The sequence below is a fragment of the Conger conger genome, chromosome 2 (assembly GCF_963514075.1).
Source record: "Conger conger chromosome 2, fConCon1.1, whole genome shotgun sequence".
Taxonomy (NCBI): Eukaryota; Metazoa; Chordata; class Actinopteri; order Anguilliformes; family Congridae; genus Conger; species Conger conger.
The window spans coordinates 74,613,437-74,635,470 of NC_083761.1; the positions used below are offsets into that span (position 1 = coordinate 74,613,437).

Sequence of the window (22,034 nt, forward strand, 5' to 3'; positions counted from 1 at the left end):
GACTTATTCATCTTGGGAGCTTAAGCAAGATTTTGAATGCGTCATTAAATGCCACCTGAAGCTTTTTCATTTTCGCTTTGCTATAACTGCACCGCAGGTGGTCTGTATAGAGCGGAGTACAGTAGACTTTAAAAAGGGCTGATTTAACATCATGCGTACACATATAAAATTTGTATGCCGGCATATTGGCTTGTGCATACACTGGGTCTGCACATCGTCGTCATCACATAAATAATTCCTGATGATGTGACCCAAATATCTTACTCTGTTCACCATGCGATTGGCCTGCCATAAAAAAAATTATTGAAAGTTTTGCTTCTGATCCTCCTTGGTTTTAGGAATCGAGGTGTTGCTTTGTAGTGCAGCTTCTGTTTCTGCTATGACATGTGAGGCTGTGCTGCTGGCCCACTATATTGTTGTATACAATGCCATTTTATCTGTCTACAGTGGCTATGAACTTGTCTGTTACTCTGTAAAGCGTCTTCTGTGACAGTCTTCAGTGAAATGCGCTCTACACGTGACCGTTCATTGAATTGAAGTGTTGTGTGCTGCAATAGAGATTTTACCTGCCTCAGAACTATGGATGTATGTGAGCGTTATAACTAATTATGGACTCATCGGTGAAACAGAAAGTACAAACGCATTTATTTGTGTTAGTACTCATCAGTGAAACAGAAAGTACAAACACATTTATTTGTGTTAATAAATTCACATTAAATACATATACAGTGTGCAGACTTTTCCTTTTTACTTAATATTTATCAGTGCACATTTTTCTGTTAAATAATAAATGAATGAAAATGATGCTCTCCTGTTTAATGGCCCCAGTAATCCAGGACCCACATGCATGGGCATAAGCGTGTGTATAAGGGTAAGCAGAAGGTGCAGAACGTGCTGCACTGCTGTAGTGCGCTTCGTTAAGATGGGATGTATCAAGAGTCTGTATCAAGAGACCTTCAGTCTCATGGATAGGGGCACAACATAGGAAACACTGCCCTCTGCATTACAGAGGAGACATTGACATCTGCGGTACATCTTTAATAATTAATAGCATAAATCATATGCAACAAAGAGTTAGGTACTTGTATAATTTAGGTCTAGCCAATGTGAATATTATACCTTCTGTCTCAACATATTAAAAATCGTAGTTAACATTCAGTATTTTCACACAAATCTGTAAAATGATGTTTCGGGTTGTATGAGAAGACAAAGCCTGACAGCAGGATCCCTGATGTGACCACACCGCCATCTGCTGGCCAGTGAGCAGACATGTTTTGACATTTCTCTGTAACCTCTGAAGAAGAAGAAAGAAAGAAAGAAAGAAAGAAAGAAGATATACTTTTGTGAATCCCACAGGGTCACGTGTCCTCTGCATTTGACCCATCCTAGTTACTTAAGAGCTGTGTGCAGCCACCGTGCGGTGCAGTGTGGGGTTAAGGGCCTTGCCTAAGGGCCCAACAGCTGTGCAGAACTTTATTATGGCTAACTCAGGGCTTGAACCACAAACCTTCTGGGCCCGAGTCACGTTCTCTGGTCACATACTTTGACCACAAGGCCACAGGCTGCCCTTCCCTTTAGAGGTTTAGTCTGCTGGCACACAGATCTCTTGTGCATAAGTTGAGAGAGAAACAAGGGCCACTCCTCCTTATTTTACATAAATACAAAGTGATAATGTTATATTTTATCATGTAGCATTTATCAGGTAGGCTTACTATGGTGTTTGTAGTATCTCACTCCCAGATGCAGGTTATACACAAATACACATATGTACTGTAGGTGCAAACAGAGACAAATACTTTTTCAATGATCTTCAAATGACCATATTAGGTTGTTCCGGTGACCTAATATTGAGGAAACTGAGGTCATGTCCTCGGTTTTTTTCCATGTCCATTTACAAAACCTATATTTAATTACATTACTCATCAGTTTCAATTCTTTAAGGATGGGGATGAATGGTTTTTATATTTCCTCAAATGTCAGCCTAAAGTAAGCCATACATACAGCATTGACACCCTAAAATTAATCCTCAGAAATGACTAAATTTAAAAAGCTTAACTCCAGTCTAACATAACCCAGCCTAGTCTCTTGACCTTTTATATTTCCAGGTTACACCCCTGCCAGTGACTAGCTGCATTAGGGTCTAAATTACCCATTGGCAGTCCCAGGCAACACAAAGTGTTTAGGTTTGTATGTGAAGTATATGAGAACCAGAGGAGGATGTGGTGTGTGAGTCAGAGTTAGTGGGCTCTCTCCTTGGCTCTGACAGTTTCATAAGAGGGTCTGGCTCCACCAATGAGAAGCAGATGAGGAACACCTCCAGTTAAAGAGAAATAATCACACTTTAGTGCACGTACAGACACACACACACACACACACACGCGCACATACACATGCATGCATGCAGACACATGCATGCACACACACATGCATGTGCACGCACACACACTTGTACACACACACACATGTACACACACGCACACACATGCACGGACACACACGCACACACATACATGCATGCGCTCGCACACACGCACACGCACCCTCACACACACACACACACATACATGCATGTGCTCGCACACACGCAGGCCCGCACCCTCACGCACACACACACACACACGCACTCACTTTAGTACAGCAGTAATAACAGACTGCACAGTAAAGGCAGTGATAATGGGTGGAGAGTGTGGGCATCATAAGGCCAAAAAGCTGATCATGGGAAGGCAGTGGTTCAGTGTATCTGTGATGCTGTGAGTTGTGGGGGCATATTAGATATGTGCATCAGCAACCAGGAAGAAAAAAAACATTTTTCGGCCTCAGAAATCCACAAAAATGCCACAAAAACCATCATTTAAAAGTGCATTTTAATAAACTGTGCACAACACGTTTTTAAGTTTGTTCATTTTAAACAAAATTACACATTCAGTAAAGTACTCTCCTTAGAGATCCATAGTTACACAGTCAGAATGTAAGTACTCACCTTAGACATTCATACAGTACTTACACAGTCAGTATGTAAGCACTCTCCTTAGAAATTCATTGTTACACAGTCAGTATCTAAGTAGTCTCCTTAGAGATCCATACTTACACAGGAAGCTACAATCTCCTTGCAATCAGTAGGTATGTATATTCACAGGAGGGTGACAATCTCACGGATGAGAGATACTTACACAGTAGGGATATACTCTCCAGGGAAGGCATTGGTTGTATAACTGATGATCTTCCCCCAGCATAAAGGAACATAAAGGAAGAGAATATAATGAAAGACATGCATATGCATGTACACATGCATGTCTCACACTTTCACACAAACACACACACACAGACACACACACATACACACAATATCATTTTTAAATTTCTTAGTTTAACATTACACTTATTGATTATGAATGTGTCTAAATCCAGCTTTGAATGGTAAAGTCATTAATATACTATGATAATCTCGAAAACTTGAGCTGAAGTACAAAAAATAGAATACAGACAATAATTACTGAGATGGAAGGGGTCACCTCCATTGTGGAGAGCAGTAACTCCAGCACATTTCCAGTAAATGGAAATGCACGAGGGTATTCGATTAGAAAGCACAAATTAAATAAATCAGCAAGTGGGTGCATTAATACAAGAGAGGTCAGTTAAATACATTCAGTCAGGTATGATTGAGAATGTGCTGAACCATAACATGTATATTTGTTCTAAAAGAAAAGAGGCATTACATGTAGCATTGCTATAGGAATTTAAAGTGTTGAGAAAATCTGAGAAATGGGAACTGCAGACAGAAGATAAATGCTGATTGAAAGCTTTGGAAATAAGTGAGTCATGAGCACCTTCATCATGAACTTAAATCTGAATAGTATAAATGCAATTAGATTCATTCAAAATACCATTGATCATATTACAAAACTGTTGAGGTCTCTGAAAATCTTTATAATAGTTAGACTTCACATTTGTTTTAGTCCTGTATGAATTCCTGTTTTTGTTTTAGTCCTGTATGAATTCCTGTATGAAAAATTCCAGGCATCGTCAACATTAGATATGAATTGAAATCTATCATAATAAGTCTGAATAAAAATATCATTAGTAGGGTTGTTATATTGTGTAGCTCTACTACATTTTGGTGGCAATCAGATAAAGCTCCAGACTTAATAATCCTATCAGGATGAGTAACATGAATCCAGGATAAGACACACCAGGACCTGTCATGAACTTAAGTAGGCTCATTAAATAGTAGGGTTAAAGTAAACTGCCTAATACATTTTTTTCACAAGAAGAAGAACGATCAAGCCAGTTGCTGTTAAAGTCACTTTAACTGGAAGTGGATCCAAGTTCCCTGGAGGCCTTTAATCCCATTTTAACCAGTGTCTCCATGGTGACAAACAGTGCCATGTGATTAACAGGAAGTCTGATTGATAAATTCAGCTGCCCTCAGATTTTCCATTGGATTGAGGCCCAGCGCCTGAGCCTCTGCAGAACATAGATTTTGTTGTCACGAAACCACGTGAGGACTTTGAGGTATGCTTCGGCTGTAAAGTCCTACACCTACAGCCAAGTCTAAGCCTTTTGGTAGAGGCAACCTGATTGTCAGCCAGAATTGTAGTATCATATCATCGCCACTGGAGTGCGGTAGACTCTAATACTTGGGATGAGAATGATCAATTACCCCCTCAACAGAATAATGTATATTGAATGTGGAACAATTACCCATCAAGTTGAAAAGTTCGTTTAGTCATTTGAATAAAGTCAACGCAAGCGTTTCGACCGCAAGCGTGCAGACAGAACAACGCAACAGCAATACAGAAACAAATGCTATTATTATTATTATTATAATTATTATTATTATTATTATTATTTTAATTACATGTTTGTACAGCAAAAACAGGTAATAAAATTACGCCAACATCTCACACACGCAAAACACACTCTTTACCAATGGCAGAAATCAAGTAGCCAATGCCATTTGCGTATGCATATGCATCATTTCCAGAAACGGTTGTCCACTTCAGCTCTGATGAACTCTGACGATATGTGGTCTGGGGGAGTGGCCGCGGGGAGAAGCGCAAAGAAAGTATACACAGCTGGTGAAGGAAGTTTTTCGATAGCTCTGTGCCCCTGCTCTGCTCTGTCAAACAGTACTATTTGTTTAACGACATCGCTGTCGCCTTTAAATTAATGCTTAATTCAGATTTAGCGCATCAATGACAGCCTACTGCCACCCGGGTGAGTCTTGCCATTTTCATTATATCAACCTGCTCGCTCTGTTTATCGGTCATTTCCTCTGTTCTGTCACAGATTTTCCTTCTATTGAATACCCATTATAGATTAGATCTTCACAACATTAATTAATTTCAAATTAATAACATTAGAATTCATCAAGTAGTCACTTTGCTTTTAAATTGGCTATGCGTTGGTGGTTATTATAGGTTACAATATGTAGGCAAAGTTTAATTAATTCAGTCCGTTTGGCATACGGTCATATCTGTCGTAGCCTCATTTAAAAGGCGAACATGACTAGATACATTGCGCAAATTAGACACAGACTGAATTAACATCACACTAAAATAGTTGTAGAGAAAGCATATAACAGCCACAGTGCTTAGCAGTTATCACTAAGACAGTTATCATACTGCCTATTACTACACATATACAAACATAAAGAGAGCCTAATATTTAAATGGCACATTACCTTGCTCATTTATCATTGTGTTCACATTGTGCCAGGAGGTAATTATGCATAAGTGCATAGTTAACGTGCCTCATAGTTCCATATTCAGAAAGACACACTTGCAGTGACCTGACAGAGCTGCCTGGCACTTTATCATATTGAGTTGAAGCGATCATATTCTGCGTGCCAGGCGTGGCACAGACCCAAACTCTGAGAGCCAAGGTGAAAGCAAGGGGATTGTGACAGTTCTGAGGGTGGCGTGCGGTTTTGTCTCTCGTCACGAGAGCAGGGAGGTGGAAAGGCCAAACTGGGTCAAAGCAATAGAGCTGCAGTCTGCAGTTTGAACACGTGCCTTTTAATATTACGGTCTGACCCCAGTTATTTGTCCCACGGGTGACCGGCATAATCCAGCATAGCTTTCTGCAGGTGGACTGCCTGTGAGGTGTTTGTGTTTGGGCACTCATATCTCTTCAGGATGGAAACCTATGTCATGGTGCCACAGTGAAAGGCCTTATGGTCTATGCCGGTCCTGGAGGGTGTGGGTGTCTATGCGGAATCCATTTGCCGCCAGTTACCCCTGCCCACGTGAAATATTAGGTGACTACACTAGCACTGGTTTAACCATTGACAGGCCACGACAAAACATTTCGTATACGGACAGAACAGTTTTCAGCTTTTATGCATGCGTGTCTGGTAAAATGCAAAGTCAGTAAAAAGACGGGCAAATTACATACTTAAGAAGTTGGTGAGTCTTGTGGTGGATATGGGACCTTCTCTGCCCAAGCTACTGAAAGTGGTTTGGCTGCTGCGGCATGACTGACAGCCAAAGTGATTCCCTTGGCATCCGACCTGCGCCCACCATTACTTTCAATAGGAGATATGCAGTAGAGTGAAGCTAACCGTGCTAATGGCGCACAGTCCGTCGCCCATGAGTTAAAAAGGTTCTACCTGTACCCACACTGCTGATAGGCAAAGCCAGAAATATGATCATATGCTTGATCACATTTCTTCCTTTTCTTCCATGTTTGCTTAGAACAACAACTGAACCTTTCAACCATGTCTGCATGCTTCTATGCATTGAATTCCTGAAACATGTTTGGCTGATTAGATATTTGCATTAATGAGCTGGGGTGCAGGTGTACCTAATAAAGTGCTCATGAATGTATTATGCTTGAATATTCTTGAAAACTGAGCAGCAGTGTTTGTGAAATTGCTCTGTGCTTCATGGGAATCCACCCTGAAAGATTAGTCGGCATACCTCTAGCCTTTACAACTAGGGGAACTAGAATGAAGCAAGATGTTTGTCCAAATTTTCCTCTGACAGAACATACTTCACGGTATCCCCATCTTTTTTCTGTACCTGTGTTTTGCCTGCCATTGCAATTTTCTGCAGTAACCCTGTCATTGTGACAAACAGACCTTTCATCTTCTAGTGCCAACCGGCTTTCTGCAGATATTGAATGAAACTTTGCTGCTGGTAGGAGGAACAATAATGGCCTCAGCACAACCTGGAGTGCGATTTCAGAGGGCGTGAACATTGTCGGCCCATCCTCGAATATTTTCTGAAAATGTTTGATGATGAAACAAGGCAGTTCAGCAAACATGGCCTATGCCAGCTGTCAGTGGGCCTTTGGGGCATAAATGGTGAGAGCTAGTGCACTCCGTAAAAGTGTTGTATTAAACAAGGAAGGGCATATAAACCCCGGAGAAGTCATAGCGTGAAGTGGAATGCAGGTACGAAGCAGAAGCAGCAGTGGGCTAGTGCAGTCCTGAGGGGAACTTCCCCAGCTATATTCAACCCTGTCTGTTTCAAGATGAGTTCTGCGGCTCCGGACAGCAGGGCAGTTCCCTACCACTGCACAGCTACTGCTATTCAAAGCTGGAAACTTTTATTATGTATTCCTTTTTTGGATACACCTATCAAGAGCAACTTGTAAAAGAGTGCATATAATAATGTTGCATCATGGACATCAGTGTAGATACAATAACTTTAGCATGGTAAAATTGCATCAACGTAAAAAAATATGCATAAAGAGCCATATTAGTTGCATTCGGTACATTTCACATATTGAGCGTTAACGTACACTCAGTGAGCACTTCATTAGGTATTTATTAGACTTATTTTTTTTACTTCTACTGCTGTAGCCTATCCATTTATGATGCATTGTGTATTCAAATATGCTCTTCTGCATACCACTGTTGTAATGTGTGGTTATTTGAGTCTGTCACCTTCCTATCAGCTTTGACCAGTCTGGCAATTCTCCTCTGACGTCTCTCACTAACAAGGCATTTCTGTCTGCAGAGCTGCTGTTCCCTTGATATATATATATATACATATATATATTTTTTTTAATTTGCACCATTCTTTGCAAACTCTAGAGACTATTGTGCATGAAAATCCCAGGATTCTGTGATACTCAAACCACCTTGTCTGCCACCAACAATCATTCCACGGTCAAAGTCACATTATCCCCCCATTCTGATGGTTGATGTGAACATTAACTGAAACTCCTGACCCGTATCTACGTGATTGTATGCATTGCACTGCTGTCACACAATTGGCTGATTAGATAATCGCATGAATAAGTAGGTGTAATAAAGTTCTTTATGTTCCCAATAAAGTGCTCAGTGGGTGTATATTGATACTCGGATATTTGTAAATATGCACAAAATGTGAATAGTAGTCAAATCAGTGAATTTTTTTATAGTTTTCAGCAGATATCATGTCCCATGATTAAGGTGAGGGCATTGGGATCAGTGTTATGATGTAAATCAGAATTTTACATGCAGAGATATGAGCTGAGATAGGAAGGGGAGGGGTCCCTGGTCCATGGGCTGCCATTTTAGAGCTTGTTGTTCATTTCAGGTGAACGGACAGCTTTACACTGGCAGGTATATGAGGTATTTGTGGGTTTGTGGTTTTCTGTAAAGCAAGAGAATACACCTCGTCAATACAAAGCAGCCTACACGGCAAAGTTTGAGGCTGAACATATGAACATGATTTTTTCTATAGTATTATAGCATACACTTTATTCACAATAAATATGTGTTTACATCACCAAATTGATATACACAGTTTGCACACATACAGTACAATCTCTAGATGAGTACAGTTATGTTGCTATACAAGCTGCTTTGCTGTTATGTGAAGAATATTGTTTTTCCTTAAAACCACAAACCTGCAATTCAAAAACCCCAGAAAGTGAACTATCCCTTTAAGGAATTTGTACAGAAGTGCATGTCTCAGCTTTAAAGTGATGCAGAGTTCCTGTTTCACCAGTGCTTAATGGAATTAACTTTACTTTTGGAAAATAAAGTAAGGTGAAACTTCAAAGCTGTTCTCATTAACCTGCCTGAATAATTTTGTCTGCAGAAAGTGCTTGTACCCTAAAGCATGTATTCTGCTGTTACATGCTGTGGGACAATAGACATGCAAGATGACAAATGAGTCATGGAGTTGTAATACTAAATAATAAAGAGTATGCAAAGTAAATATTAACTATAATTATGATTATAGTTCATTATTTGAATGGAGATTAGGGGGAGTACAGTTGAATTGAGAGATTAAGGGTAGTACAGTGAACATATTTGTGTTGGATAGGGATGTTTGTCATAGATAGGTCCTGCGGATTGTACATGATGTGCAGGCAGATGGCAAAAAAACTGTTTAGGATCTCTCGTTCTCCCCAGTCAGCATGCCAGCAGGGTCTCTTATTCTGTGTGTCTTAAGAAGATGAGTTTGGAGGCATTTCGAACTCAAACAGATAAGATGCTTTTGTACACTTCAGAATTCGTGCTGCTGCTGCTATGAGCAATTACATTATCACTGAAGGTAATGTGAGCCAGCACCTGTGGCAGCCATACGTGTCCAAACTATAACACCCCCACCACCATGTTTCACAGATGAGGGGGACGGGGCTTTGGTTCTTGGGCAGTTCCTTTTGGCCTCCCCAATTTGCTCTTGCCATCACTCTGATCATGCAAGTGAATCTTGGTCTCTTCTGTACACACAACCTTTTTCTGGAACTCTGCAGGCTCTCTTAAGTACTTCTTAGCAGACTGTAACCTGGACACATCCTGTTATTGCGGTTAAGTAGTGTTTTGCATCTTGCAGTAGCCACTGTTCTGTGTGTGAAGTGTTCTGCGGACAGTAGTCTCTGACACGTCCACGGCTGCCTGCTGGAGAGTGTTTCTGAAGGTTTTTCTTAATAATGGTGAGAGTTCTTTGGTCATCTTCCGTGGCCTACCATGCCCTTTGTGATTGCTGAGCTCACCAGTGCTCTCTTTCTTTTTAATGATTTTGAAAACAATAGATTTTGGTAAGCCAAAGGTTCTGTGACTGTTTTCCTCAGCCTCATATTGGCTTCCTTTGCTGATACAATTTTGATCCTCTTGTGAACAAATGCTAAAAACAGCCTCCAAAGGCAATCAAAAGCCTAGAGTCAAGACTAGACACTGAATGCTCTTTCATACCTGCACCAAGGAAGCAATTGAACTCACCTGACGAATCAGAAACACACGTGAAGCCATTTGTCCCAAATATTATAATGCCCTAAAATGGGAAGGCTACTGTATGTAAAAAAAAGTTTTGTTATTTATATGCGGCGAATCCGTGGTGAATTTGTTTGATTGCATTTACAATGGTGCAGTGCAGAGCCAAATATGTATTTGTCCCAAATATTATGGAGCTCACCATATATACTAGCTGCAGTGTTGACAGTTTGACTTAGCTTACAAATATCTTTGTAAGTGAATTGAATACTGCTGGTGCAGCTTGTTGCTTGTCTCTGGCTTGTTGTGCACTGTAATGTGTACTCGTTGCTATTGGAATCGACTGATGAGGAGAAGCCCTTGGTACTCCGGGGGTATTCAAAGTTCCTGTAACTCTGCCGATGTTCTTGTGTGGCTTTCGTGTGTTCCCTGAATGAGGATGCTATGCTGTGTGGTTGAGAGCTGGCCATGTTGTGAGTCAGAGCAGGGATACACTTGTGGTAATTGTGTGTAATCATGAGCCTGTGACTTTAGGTTAAAGCACACTGTTGGACAGGGTACTGAAATGTAGGCATGGTGTACTGTTTAACTTACTGTATCTAAACTAGTCAGGTTAGAGTGCATACATAATGCTGCATTAAACACAGCATGTAGATACATTCAGACATCACTGACTTGATTAAACAATTGTGACATCATATATCCGTGGTTATTATGATGATACTGTACCTATGGTTCAAACGACGATGATGATGATGATATTGGCAATATCTGTCTTGACATTTCTATCTGTGTCTTCCCCAGTTCCCTCCGAATTCACCCAGGCTGAGAAGCTGGAGATCGAAAGCATCAAGATGCACAGGAGAGATCTTTTAGACGACATCGAGGTAGGGGAGTCACTCTAAACTTGTTTGCGTACAACAGGGCCAGCACGGGCATCCTGATCATTCCTCACTTCACTCTCTGCAGTGACAGTGCACGGACATTTCTGTTCTTCAAGCACAGTAATGTTCTCTGTGGGTCCATATGAGTATGTTTTCCAAGCAAAAAGGATGCAAATGAATTATATATTGCTGGCTAGGGGTACAGTTGTACGTACCTATATGGTACCACCCCAGCGACAAACATTCGTACCTTTTTAGGCACTTTCCGTACCCTTATTTCTGAGAGTGCGGCACATATGCCTTGCTGCGTTCCTTCCGGAGCTATTTTCGCCCAGTCTCTTTGTGTTCAAAACGATGACAAGCCACCTTCAAAGGGATGAGTGGAAGCCAGGAGCAGTCACGCTCCTTTCAGACGCGACTCGCTCCGCCACTTCTCGGCCCTTTGGCGAGGATCAAGTGCTTTTAACGCCGCACTTCAGAAAATCCATTTCATTCGGGAGGAAAAAAAGCATGTCCTCTTCGAATTCACCGTGAAATCTCATATTTATGTCATCGACCATAAATAATTGTGAGTCATCCTAATGTCATCATTTATGTCCTGTCAAAGAAGATTCTCTCTTTTTGACTTTGTTCTTTTTTTCTTTTTTTCACACTTCTGCAGAAACTGAAGATGGACATTGACAAAGTCATGTCCGAAATTCAGGACTTTGAGCTGGCCGAGGAGAAGTGAGTGGGCTTTCGTAATGAGGTCTTCAGATGAGTCACCCTCTTCCTGTTCCATCTCGTTGCGCAATATGCTGGATTTGAGTGAAAACCAACCCCTGCCCCTACCCTTTGTGCTTTTGTCCTGCTTTTGTGGGCCACCAACACAGCAAGGGTAGACTAAACCTAATGCTTATCATGACCTGATTGCTAGAGAGCCAGGTGTGAGCAATTCGACTCAACAAAGAGCCCAGAAATGTGCTTAAAGACAAGAAAAGGGCTTTATTTTTTAAAGACACACCCATTTGTCACTATAGTATCCCACCTCTTATTTATACAGAAACCATATTTAATCATGGGATAGAATGGTATTCCTTCACTCTGCACGTTCATTGGCTCTGGCATTGGTCACACTAAACTGTGCAGTTGCCATTTATTTTTACATAAATCAGATCCTTCTCTCTCTGCCCATTTCATGACCACCGGTCCCTTTGCCTTCAGCAAAAACGTTGTGAGGGACAAGAAGTTCTTATGCGGAAAGAAGAAATTCAACATGGATCCCAAAAAGGTGAGCTTTCGAAAGATTCCTGCTCAGAAGCATCTTAAGAGTTTGAGTGTTAGTATACATTTTACACTACATTTAGGCATTGATCACAGGCACATACACTACACGCACATTTGTCACATTTGTATAAACACCACTTACCAGACCTGGGTCAAATATGTCATTGTCATCCATTCTTTTCTGTGCTCGATTGATCTTGCCTGGAGCAGTTGAGCCAACCAAGATGACCAGAAGGCAGGGTTTGTACATTTTGAGAGAAAAAAGTATTTGAATCCGAAAGTATTTCGTTACGCACCCAGCTCACATTCCTGTTTCACACAGTGCATTTATACAGGTGTATATGTGCAGGAGAAAGTCAGGCTGAGTACTGAGTACAGTATGGTATGCCACTCTGGGGTACGACAGCAGAAAGGGACCTACAACCTTAGTGTTGAAAGCACAGTTCCCTAACTATTCTGTCATGCTGCAGAACCAGACATCATGGGGCAGTTCTAGACTAAATTCAATGAATTACTTAACAAGAAAATTCTTCAGGCCTAAACTTAGTCTATGTCTGGCCCTATGTGCGTTAGATGATGCCCTGAAGCATATATTGGTAACAAACTGAAAGGGCAAATTAGGCACAGATTACCACACCAGGTATGAAAAGAGGAACACTGACAGCACAAGGCCCCATATGATTAGTAAACAGTGCAACAAACAAAGGTGCAGATGCAGGAGGCCTGTTATAACCCAGATGTCGCAGCGCTGAGCAGATCTCTAACCACAAAGGAGGTTGAGCTCAAACCGCATCCTGTGTCAGTGAACACCCACATGAGCTCCTCTTATAGGGGCAACAAGGACCCTGTAGGCACCCAAGACAGCTCACATCAGTTAAACACACACCACCATCAACCAGACCTGGATTGAATACTTTACTGTGCTCAAATACTTTCCTTCACTTTACTGAGCTTGTCTGGCGTATTTGGAACCTATGAAATTACTATCAAAGCCCCGCCTTCTGGTCCTCTTGGTTGGCTGAAATCCACCAGGCAAGATCAATTGAGCACAGAAAAGTATTTGCATCCAAAATAATTACATATTTGCCCTGTGATGGACTGGCGACCTGTCCAGGGTGTATTCCTGCCTTTCGCCCAATGTATGCTGGGATAGGCTCCAGCCCCCCTGCGACCCTGTTGAGGATAAGCGGGTTCAGATAATGGATGGATGGATGGATAATTACATATTTGAACATGGTCTTCTATCAACCATGGTAGTAGATAAGTCAGTATTCTCTGCTTGGGTTTATATGAGAGTGAAGTACCATGTCATACAGAACTGATCTATGTCCTTCTCATTAAATTCAAATTAGGACTTACAGTACGCCAAACTGTATCCTGCATCCGGTGGTTCTCATGATGGCAAGATCTAGAACAGTTCAAGGATTCTTCTTATGTAATAATAATAATAATAATAATGTGTACTTAAAATAATAGGGTGGCAGTGTAATGTAATGGTTTGGGAACTGTGCTTGTAACCTAAAGTTGGTTGGATTACCAGGTAAGCTCTTCATTTCTACCCTTGAGCAAGGTAACTGAGCTGAGTTAATTCAGTATACATGTAGCTGTACAAATGGATGCAATGCAAAAGTACAACTGTTTCTCAATGCAAAAGTGTCTGCCAAATGCCAGTAAGGTAAAACGTCTCTGTACTCTATCAGTATTCCTTATATTTTACATCTATGTATCCTTCTCTTCCTCTTTCCTGCCATGGTTCTCCGTGGTTCTCCATAGGGCATTCAGTACCTGGTTGACAATAAGCTGCTGGAGTGGAAAGCACCAGCAGTGGCAGAGTTCCTGTATAAAGAAGAAGGCCTGAACAAGACAGCCATCGGAGACTTCTTAGGAGAGAGGTATTAGCACCATGATTATTATTTTGCTTCTGATGATGATGGTGATGATGATGATGATGATGATGCTGAAGATATTCTCCTGCCATGGTTGGGCACTGCAACAACAACAGCGACAACAACAAAAACTTGTTTGACTTTTTGCTTTACAAATGAAATTGTCTTACCCTATTGGTAAACCTGAGTCAAACTATTGGCAATATTTCTGATTTATCTGGGAAGAAAGAGATGGGATTATGTTAATTATGTTTTAAGTAAAAATATAAGACTAAAATGATTGTTAAGACCAGACTTATGTTTTGTTTTTTGCAGTGGAGTAATCCCTTTTCGATTCATTTGACTTTAGAAAAGAAATAACATTGGGCCTCTTATCATTAGTCATCAACAGTCATTTTTTCATCAGAGTAAAGAATGATATAAATTAACTTGGTTTCCAGCCCATTTATTTATCTAAAATCTTATCTCCAGCTGAACACCACTAGAAAGGTTTAGCCTGAAATAACAGTATCTGGTCACAGCTGTGACTGAGTGCAATCAAGCAACATTGAATCTAGAAAACAATCCCATCATTATGGCCCAGTTCAGCAATTGAATTGAATGTTGAATTTAGTCCGTTTTATTGATTGTGGCAGGGACAATGACAATGATAACATGAAGGTGATGCAGATGCTATAATGTTGTCATTAAATTGTTGTTTACAATTGTACTTTATCATAGCATTAGCAGTCGCTTATTTTTGCCTTGTTATGTTTTCATTGTGCAGAGAGGACATGCATCTTCAGATATTGAAAGCCTTTGTAGAACTACATGAGTTTTCAGACCTTAACCTTGTGCAGGCACTGAGGTGAGCTCAACATGTCAACGAGATGAAAGATGTGTTCCTGTATATTTCACTACACCTACTTTTATCTTATCAGCCACTTTTTCTGTGTTACCAGTTTTGCTTTTGTTGCCATTTATTCATATTCAGTTGTGATGGATGACCATCTAATAGGCCTATCCATCACAGGGTTTCTGTGTGTCCTTCCTTGACTCTGTCTGTCGGTCTGCCTTAGGCAGTTCCTGTGGAGTTTCCGTCTCCCAGGAGAAGCGCAGAAGATTGATCGAATGATGGAATCCTTTGCCACCCGCTACTGTGACTGCAACGCCAACATGTTTCAGTCTACAGGTAGGCCTTCTTACGTACTTTCTGTGAGCACTGGCTAACCGAGGCCGTACTGAAAGCTGACCTTAAGAAGGAGGGCCTTGAACGTCATTTTATGATATTTTCCAGGATGCAACAGGAATCTGCTTGATTTCAAAAAGGGCTGTTCATCAATGTAGTTCACACCACACCAGTAGCTAGCACCAATCACTCACAGCAAAACAGTCAATGTAGAATCAACTGTAACAGAATACAGATGGTCCTTGATGGTCTCATATACAGTGTGTTAAGAGTTGTTTTAGTATTAATTTGGCTGTGTGGGCAGCATATAAATTTGGGTGTGGGGTGACAGACAGGCTTTGTTCCACTGTTGCTTAGTGGTCTGTGCTGTCGTGTTTGAACAGACACCTGCTACATTTTGTCATTCGCCATCATCATGCTAAACACCAGCCTCCACAACCCCAACGTGAAGGACAAGACCACGCTGGAAAGGTTCATCAGCATGAACAGAGGCATCAACAACGGGGGCGACCTTCCCAGCGAGCTGCTGACGGTGAGGGGAACCCCGGGGCGGTCGGGGTGGGAGGAGGGTCCATGTGCAGCCCCAGAGTGCAGGCTCAACCGCAAATCACTGATGGAAATTTTAACGCCCTTCACCTGTCACAAAGGCCATTATTCATTTTGCTCAGTGGCGGGGTGCGTGAATGGGTTCCTTTAGGTTGTCTCAGTCACACTCTGGTTTTAAAGGCCAGCCAGGCCCAACTGACTGCTCCATTTTCCACATGAACTTATTTGGTCGGTTTCATTTGTTGCGATTATCGGTGTAATTCAAAGACAATTTATAAATAACTTTAAGCAAGGTAGTTCAATATTCTGTCATTTAAAGACCATATAATTAACTTAATCAGATACCCATGGTCCATCCATAGCTGTAGTAAGTTCACCATGATACTGTTAGATCAGTGTTTTTTTATTATTGACCTTATCATGCAAAGTAACAGGGACAGACGTGAATAAGACGTGTGAAGAATCCCTCAAACGGCTATACATTTCTGAAATTCTGCATCCCCCATCAGAAACTCTATGACAGCATCCGCAGTGAGCCGTTCAAGATCCCAGAGGATGATGGGAATGATCTCACGCACACCTTCTTCAACCCTGACCGAGAGGGCTGGCTACTCAAGCTGGGTGAGCCATTACACCGCGTTCTGCACAGCACCAGATTCAGAGTTTCACACCAAACAGGTTCAGACTGGCATACCTGTGTCCCTAAACTTGTCCAGTCACATGGTAACACTCTCTACTTGACTCCACCCTCCGGAAATGGGTCAGTGGTGCATCTCCTAAATACTGTGTACAGTATTAAGCATTTTGGTTTTTTTACAACAATGTAGGTGTAAATATAACCATACATAGATTTACCCACAGTAAAATGATTATTCATATTAATCTGCTTCTGGTTGGAGTTGGGGACATACTATATTATTTCAACTTTATTGAAGCTTTTCATTAAAGTGTAGAATTTTGCAAAACTCTAATAATTATTTTTTTATAATATACTGATAATGGTAACTATTTGTCTGAAGATAACTATATACTCGTGCATCCTTGTGAAGAAATAATTACAACAACAGCATCCCGACTATTTAAAGTAAGCAATATGAAGGATACATTGATGAACATCTGTAATAACTGTACTATCTCATCTTGGCTTCTATAAGGTGGCAGAGTGAAGACATGGAAGAGGAGGTGGTTTATTCTGACAGATAACTGCCTGTATTACTTCGAGTTTACCACTGTAAGTAACTGCCTGTACCACCATCCAACTGCCTGTACCACCATCCAACTGCCTGTACCACACTCTTAACTGACAGCCTGTATTTCTGTATTATGAAGACACCTAATGTGTAATACTAAATGTATTGCCTGTATTTGATGGACTTGATTACTGTCCATAGTGTAGTAAAACTGACCTGTGAAAGATAAGTCCCTGGGGAGATGAGTCCCCCTCTTCACCAAATACATAGGGCCAAGATAGCCAAGTTCAGGGGAAACAGAATACTTCTGACCCACCACAAGCAGACTTTTGTGTGCTGAGAGAATAAGGGACTAGAGAGGGGTGAGTGGGCAGAAGCAGGGACCAGAGTCATGCATTAATAGCAAGGCGTAAATAGTTTACACACTGGTCAGGAATGGGATCTACGGGTTGAGTCCATATATTATTGGTACAGGAAGACATACTGTAAGGAATGGATGGAGAGGGGAGGAGAGCAGTGATTACATGAATAAGGAGGGGGAGGATTGGCTAGAGGCAAGGAAGCAAACCGTGTGGCCTTGAGGCAGAGCCATGAACATACTGATCACGCTTTAGATGTTTTTTGGAGTGAAACTCAGTGCTTTGCCCTGTTCAGACCATGCGTTTCCTCCTCCTCCAGGATAAAGAACCCAGAGGCATCATTCCCCTGGAGAACCTGTGTGTGAGAGAGGTGGCGTATCCACGCAAGCAGGTATATATGTCCCATAATCAGTCTCATACAGCAATAAGCAGCATTCCAACCATTTACAATGGTCTTATGTGCTTTTATATTACCAATACTATAGTCACTATAACTGCACTATGTCATCACTATGGGTCACCACAGATCAGTACTGTAACTGTCACTGTCATCCAATCATGTTTCACTACCACAGTCCAATTGAAAAGTTTACTACATCTCTTGGCATCTAGTTATCTTGTCAATCTTATTCGTCAAGTAGAGTGGCTGGCTTTTGATACAGTGTGTGTCCCTGCGTGCGTACATTTGTCTGAATACCCAGACCATCACTCTAACTGTGTGTGTGTGTGTGTGTGTGTGCAGTACTGCTTGGAGCTCTACAACCCCAACAGTAAGGGGCAGAAGATCAAGGCGTGTAAGACGGAGACGGATGGCCGGGTGGTGGAGGGGAAGCACCAGTCCTACATGATCTCCGCAGCTACAGCAGAGGATCGGGACAACTGGATCCAGTCCATCAGGTAAGAACCAGCGAGGTCCATAGTACAGGGGAACATATCCATACCACACTGTGACACAGCTGATTTTTCATGTCTTATAAAGCATATTCACCATTTTCCGCATTGGTGAATGGTAAATGGTAAATGGTTGGCATTTATATAGCGCCTTTATCCAAAGCGCTGTACAATTGATGCTTCTCATTCACCCATTCATACACACACTCACACACCAACGGCGATTGGCTGCCATGCAAGGTGCCGACCAGCTCGTCAGGAGCATTTGGGGGTTAGGTGTCTTGCTTGTGTCTTTGACACAGCCCAGGCAGGGGATCGAACCGGCAACCCTCTGACTGCCAGACGACTGCTCTTACTGCCTGAGCCATGTCGCCCCATGTCACATTAAGACCCAAAGAGCATTCTTGACACTCCGTTCAAGATTTTTCCAGAGTAATCCTAAAGGGATATTAATTACATCACAACATAACAGCACTTGTGTGTGTTTGTTTGTTGCATTCAGAGCTAACACTAGTTGCAACTGTCTTGTTTTTGTTTTTTTTGCTGAAGACCTTGATTGTATATACAGTACAGTATTACATTACATTACATTACATTATTGGCATTTGGCAGACACTCTTATCCAGAGCGACGTACAGTTGATTAGACTAAGCAGGAGACAATCTTCCCCTGGAGCAATGCAGGGTTAAGGGCCTTGCTCAAGGGCCCATTGGCTGTGCGGATCTTATTGTGGCTACACCGGGATTAGAACCACCAACCTTGCGTGTCTCAGTCATTTACCTTAACCACTACGCTACAGGCCACCTGTTTATATACACTCATCGAGCTGATCTCCTGGGATTGTCACGCACACTAGTCTCTAGAGTTTGCAAAAAATGGTGCAAAAAACAAACAAAAAAATCCAGTGAGCAGCAGTTCTACAGACATAAAAGCCCTGTTAATGAGAGACGTCAGAGGAGAATGGCCAGACTGGTCAAAGCTGACAGGAAGGTGACAGAAACGCAAATAACCATGCATTACCACAGTGGTATGCAGAAGAGCATCATATGATGTGTTGTGCATGAACACACAACACATCATAACTCTTAAGTGGATAGGCTAAAGCAGTCACACACACACAATAAAAACAAGTCTAATAAATACCTAATAAAGTGCTCAATGGGTGTATATCAACGGAAAATGCTGTTCTTCCCACAGGGCAAGTATCACCAAAGACCCCTTCTATGACCTCGTGGTGGTTCGCAAGAAGAAAGTAATCAACAGCGTAACGGAGGAATGAGGGCAAGTCTCCCACCTGGGATTGTGGGAGTTTAGTGGGTTTTTACCAAGAAGCACACTATAGACTGGTGACAGTCTGTTAAAGTGATTAAATCTATGGAGTCAGATACTCGTGAATGCAGACAGAGAGTGATAGAGAGACCCTGAATGTGACTGTTGTCAATGACCGAAATGACAGTGAAAAATTAACCTTTTTTTTTTTTTTTACTTCTCAAAAAAATATTCAGTAAATTTTGACCATCAATTTCAACTTCCTTTTAAGTTACACTAGACTATATGAAATCACGTGGTGCTTTAGACTGGGAATTCTGATCCGTTTCGTTTCTTAACAGAACCGCAGTCACATAAAAAGTTGAGTTACTCTCCTGAATTTCACCAGTTCCTGAAGTGAGTTGAGGCACAAGTATTAGCTGTAAAACCACATGGAATCACGGTAGCGTTATAAATGGCGGCACAACATCCGATACAAAAGAGGAGAACAACGATACCGTGGAAATAGATTTATTAATGGTCTGCCAAGAGCAGGGACTATTGGAATTTAAACTACGTAAAAATGCCAAGCGCAGCTGTGCATTGCTCTGTGTGGTCCCCTTTAGCAGGCAATCTTATTCTTATCCAGAGTGAGTCATTATGAAAGCGAACAGAAGTGCATGTGTACCCACCCGAGTAATAGAATACGTAGCCTGTGCCTGATTAGTGACATCCACAGAGCAGTGAGAGCACACGCAACAGCACAACGCAGTAACTAGGCTCATGAAGAGAAAATTGTGACGACCAACATCCATTTCATCTATGCGTTCAATGAGTGCACAAAAAAATTGGCGCTAACTTCATTATATGTTTGATCGTTTGCATTGCGCGGTTGCAGCGCCAATTCATTACGTCTAAATATTTTGTTTTAATACAAATATCGTATATTTGAGTCGCTGGTTTTTCTGCCTATAGGTCCACTGTCAATGGTCTGGAAATAATAACTTTTTTTTACCTTCGCCCGAATGGCGAAAACAGAGAAGTCCGCATCCGGAAGAAAGCGTGGAGTCGCTGAATTTAGAGCGAAACCTCTTGAGCTATTCTCACTTCCACTAAAAACAGTCAGCAGACCGCCCAGTAAATTTAGCACCGTGAACAGAAAAAGACGGTTCTACACTTCTGGTGGGAGAGATCAGCTAACGACATGTGTGCTAAAGCTATGGGACGTAGCCTAGAGTTTCTCAAGATAAACAACTTTTCTGTCGTTGGTAAGGAGAGTGTTTGTGCGTTACATTATGCAACCACTTAGCAGACGCTGATCTTATCCAGTCACATGGTAACACTCTACTTGACCCCACCCTCCGGAAATGGGTCAGTGGTGCATCTCCTAAATACTGTGTACAGTATTAAACATTTAGTTTTTTTACAACAATGTACGTGTACAATAGTCATTTTGTTCATGTTTAATATTTGTAAAATCAGTACTTGCGCCCTTTCATTTTTGAAATGAGTATGCAAACACTTGTACTATATAGTATATGCTCAGGGGAATACGTTACCGATGTGTAATGTGTTGATGTTGGTTTCACACACCAAGTCGTCTTGTACCATTTCTAATATGTACAGTACATAAATGTTCCCATTTTTACTTTTTCATCATGTGACATACATACCTATCCAAAAACAATTATGTAAATTACTTTGTAAATATGTAAGAGAAGGTAATGTTCTATTTTCATGTGTATAAGTTGTCTATTTAATAAATTAAGTACCATTGACCAAAGCTTGAATTTGTTGCTTTTTAGACTCGTTCTATGGGATGGGACTGTTGCATTTATAGTGAAACCAGTCCACGCTCCAGTATAAAAGGAGCCAGCACCAGATGAAAGCTCCTTCTTCACTGGTTTTGAAGATATGACCTGTGTTGGACTGAACTGGTCAACTTTCACATTGTTCTCAGGGCTTTGGTATCCCGTCCATGGTCCTGCAAGATTATTGTGTGTGCAGCTTTAGCTGTGGTCAGGCAGCTGATGTTTCTAGTCTGACGTCTGATTCAGATGAACGCTCTCTTCATTATTGCGCCATTGTTCCCTGGAGCAAGAGGATTAGCATGAACTGTGCCAGTAGCTGAATAAATGGATTACGTGTGAAAGATTTAATCTGTTTAAATCGCTCTGGGCAAGAACATCTGCTAAATGCCCACATGTAATGCGGTGCTACTTTGCCAATGCAGGCCTCTCTCCCCGAGTTTGGATTGTGCGTGGCCCTAAAGACAGTGCAATGCACAGTAAAATGTCCAGTGTAAAATGTCCAATCTTAATTCAGCTCTGACAGAGTACATATGAGTCCAGTAGGGCCCTTACGCTCTCTAACAGTTGATTTAAGACTGAACATCTTCCTGTGTGGGACTGCAGGTCCTGAGGGCAAAAGGAGACCAGCTTCA

General features: G+C 41.5%; 1 protein-coding gene across 1 annotated transcript; it reads left to right on the forward strand.

Moving 5' to 3' along the window:
- Nucleotides 1-5,057: 5,057 nt before the first annotated feature.
- Nucleotides 5,058-21,374, forward strand: cyth4b (cytohesin 4b). Its single transcript, XM_061231624.1, has 13 exons — nucleotides 5,058-5,217; nucleotides 10,958-11,040; nucleotides 11,699-11,763; nucleotides 12,241-12,307; nucleotides 14,077-14,195; nucleotides 14,956-15,036; nucleotides 15,248-15,360; nucleotides 15,741-15,889; nucleotides 16,413-16,524; nucleotides 17,058-17,134; nucleotides 17,772-17,843; nucleotides 18,195-18,349; nucleotides 19,541-21,374. Exons 1-13 carry the CDS (start codon nucleotides 5,196-5,198, stop codon nucleotides 19,620-19,622), a joined length of 1,197 nt encoding a protein of 398 aa, XP_061087608.1. The 5' UTR covers nucleotides 5,058-5,195; the 3' UTR covers nucleotides 19,623-21,374.
- The last annotated feature ends 660 nt before the right edge of the window (nucleotides 21,375-22,034 follow it).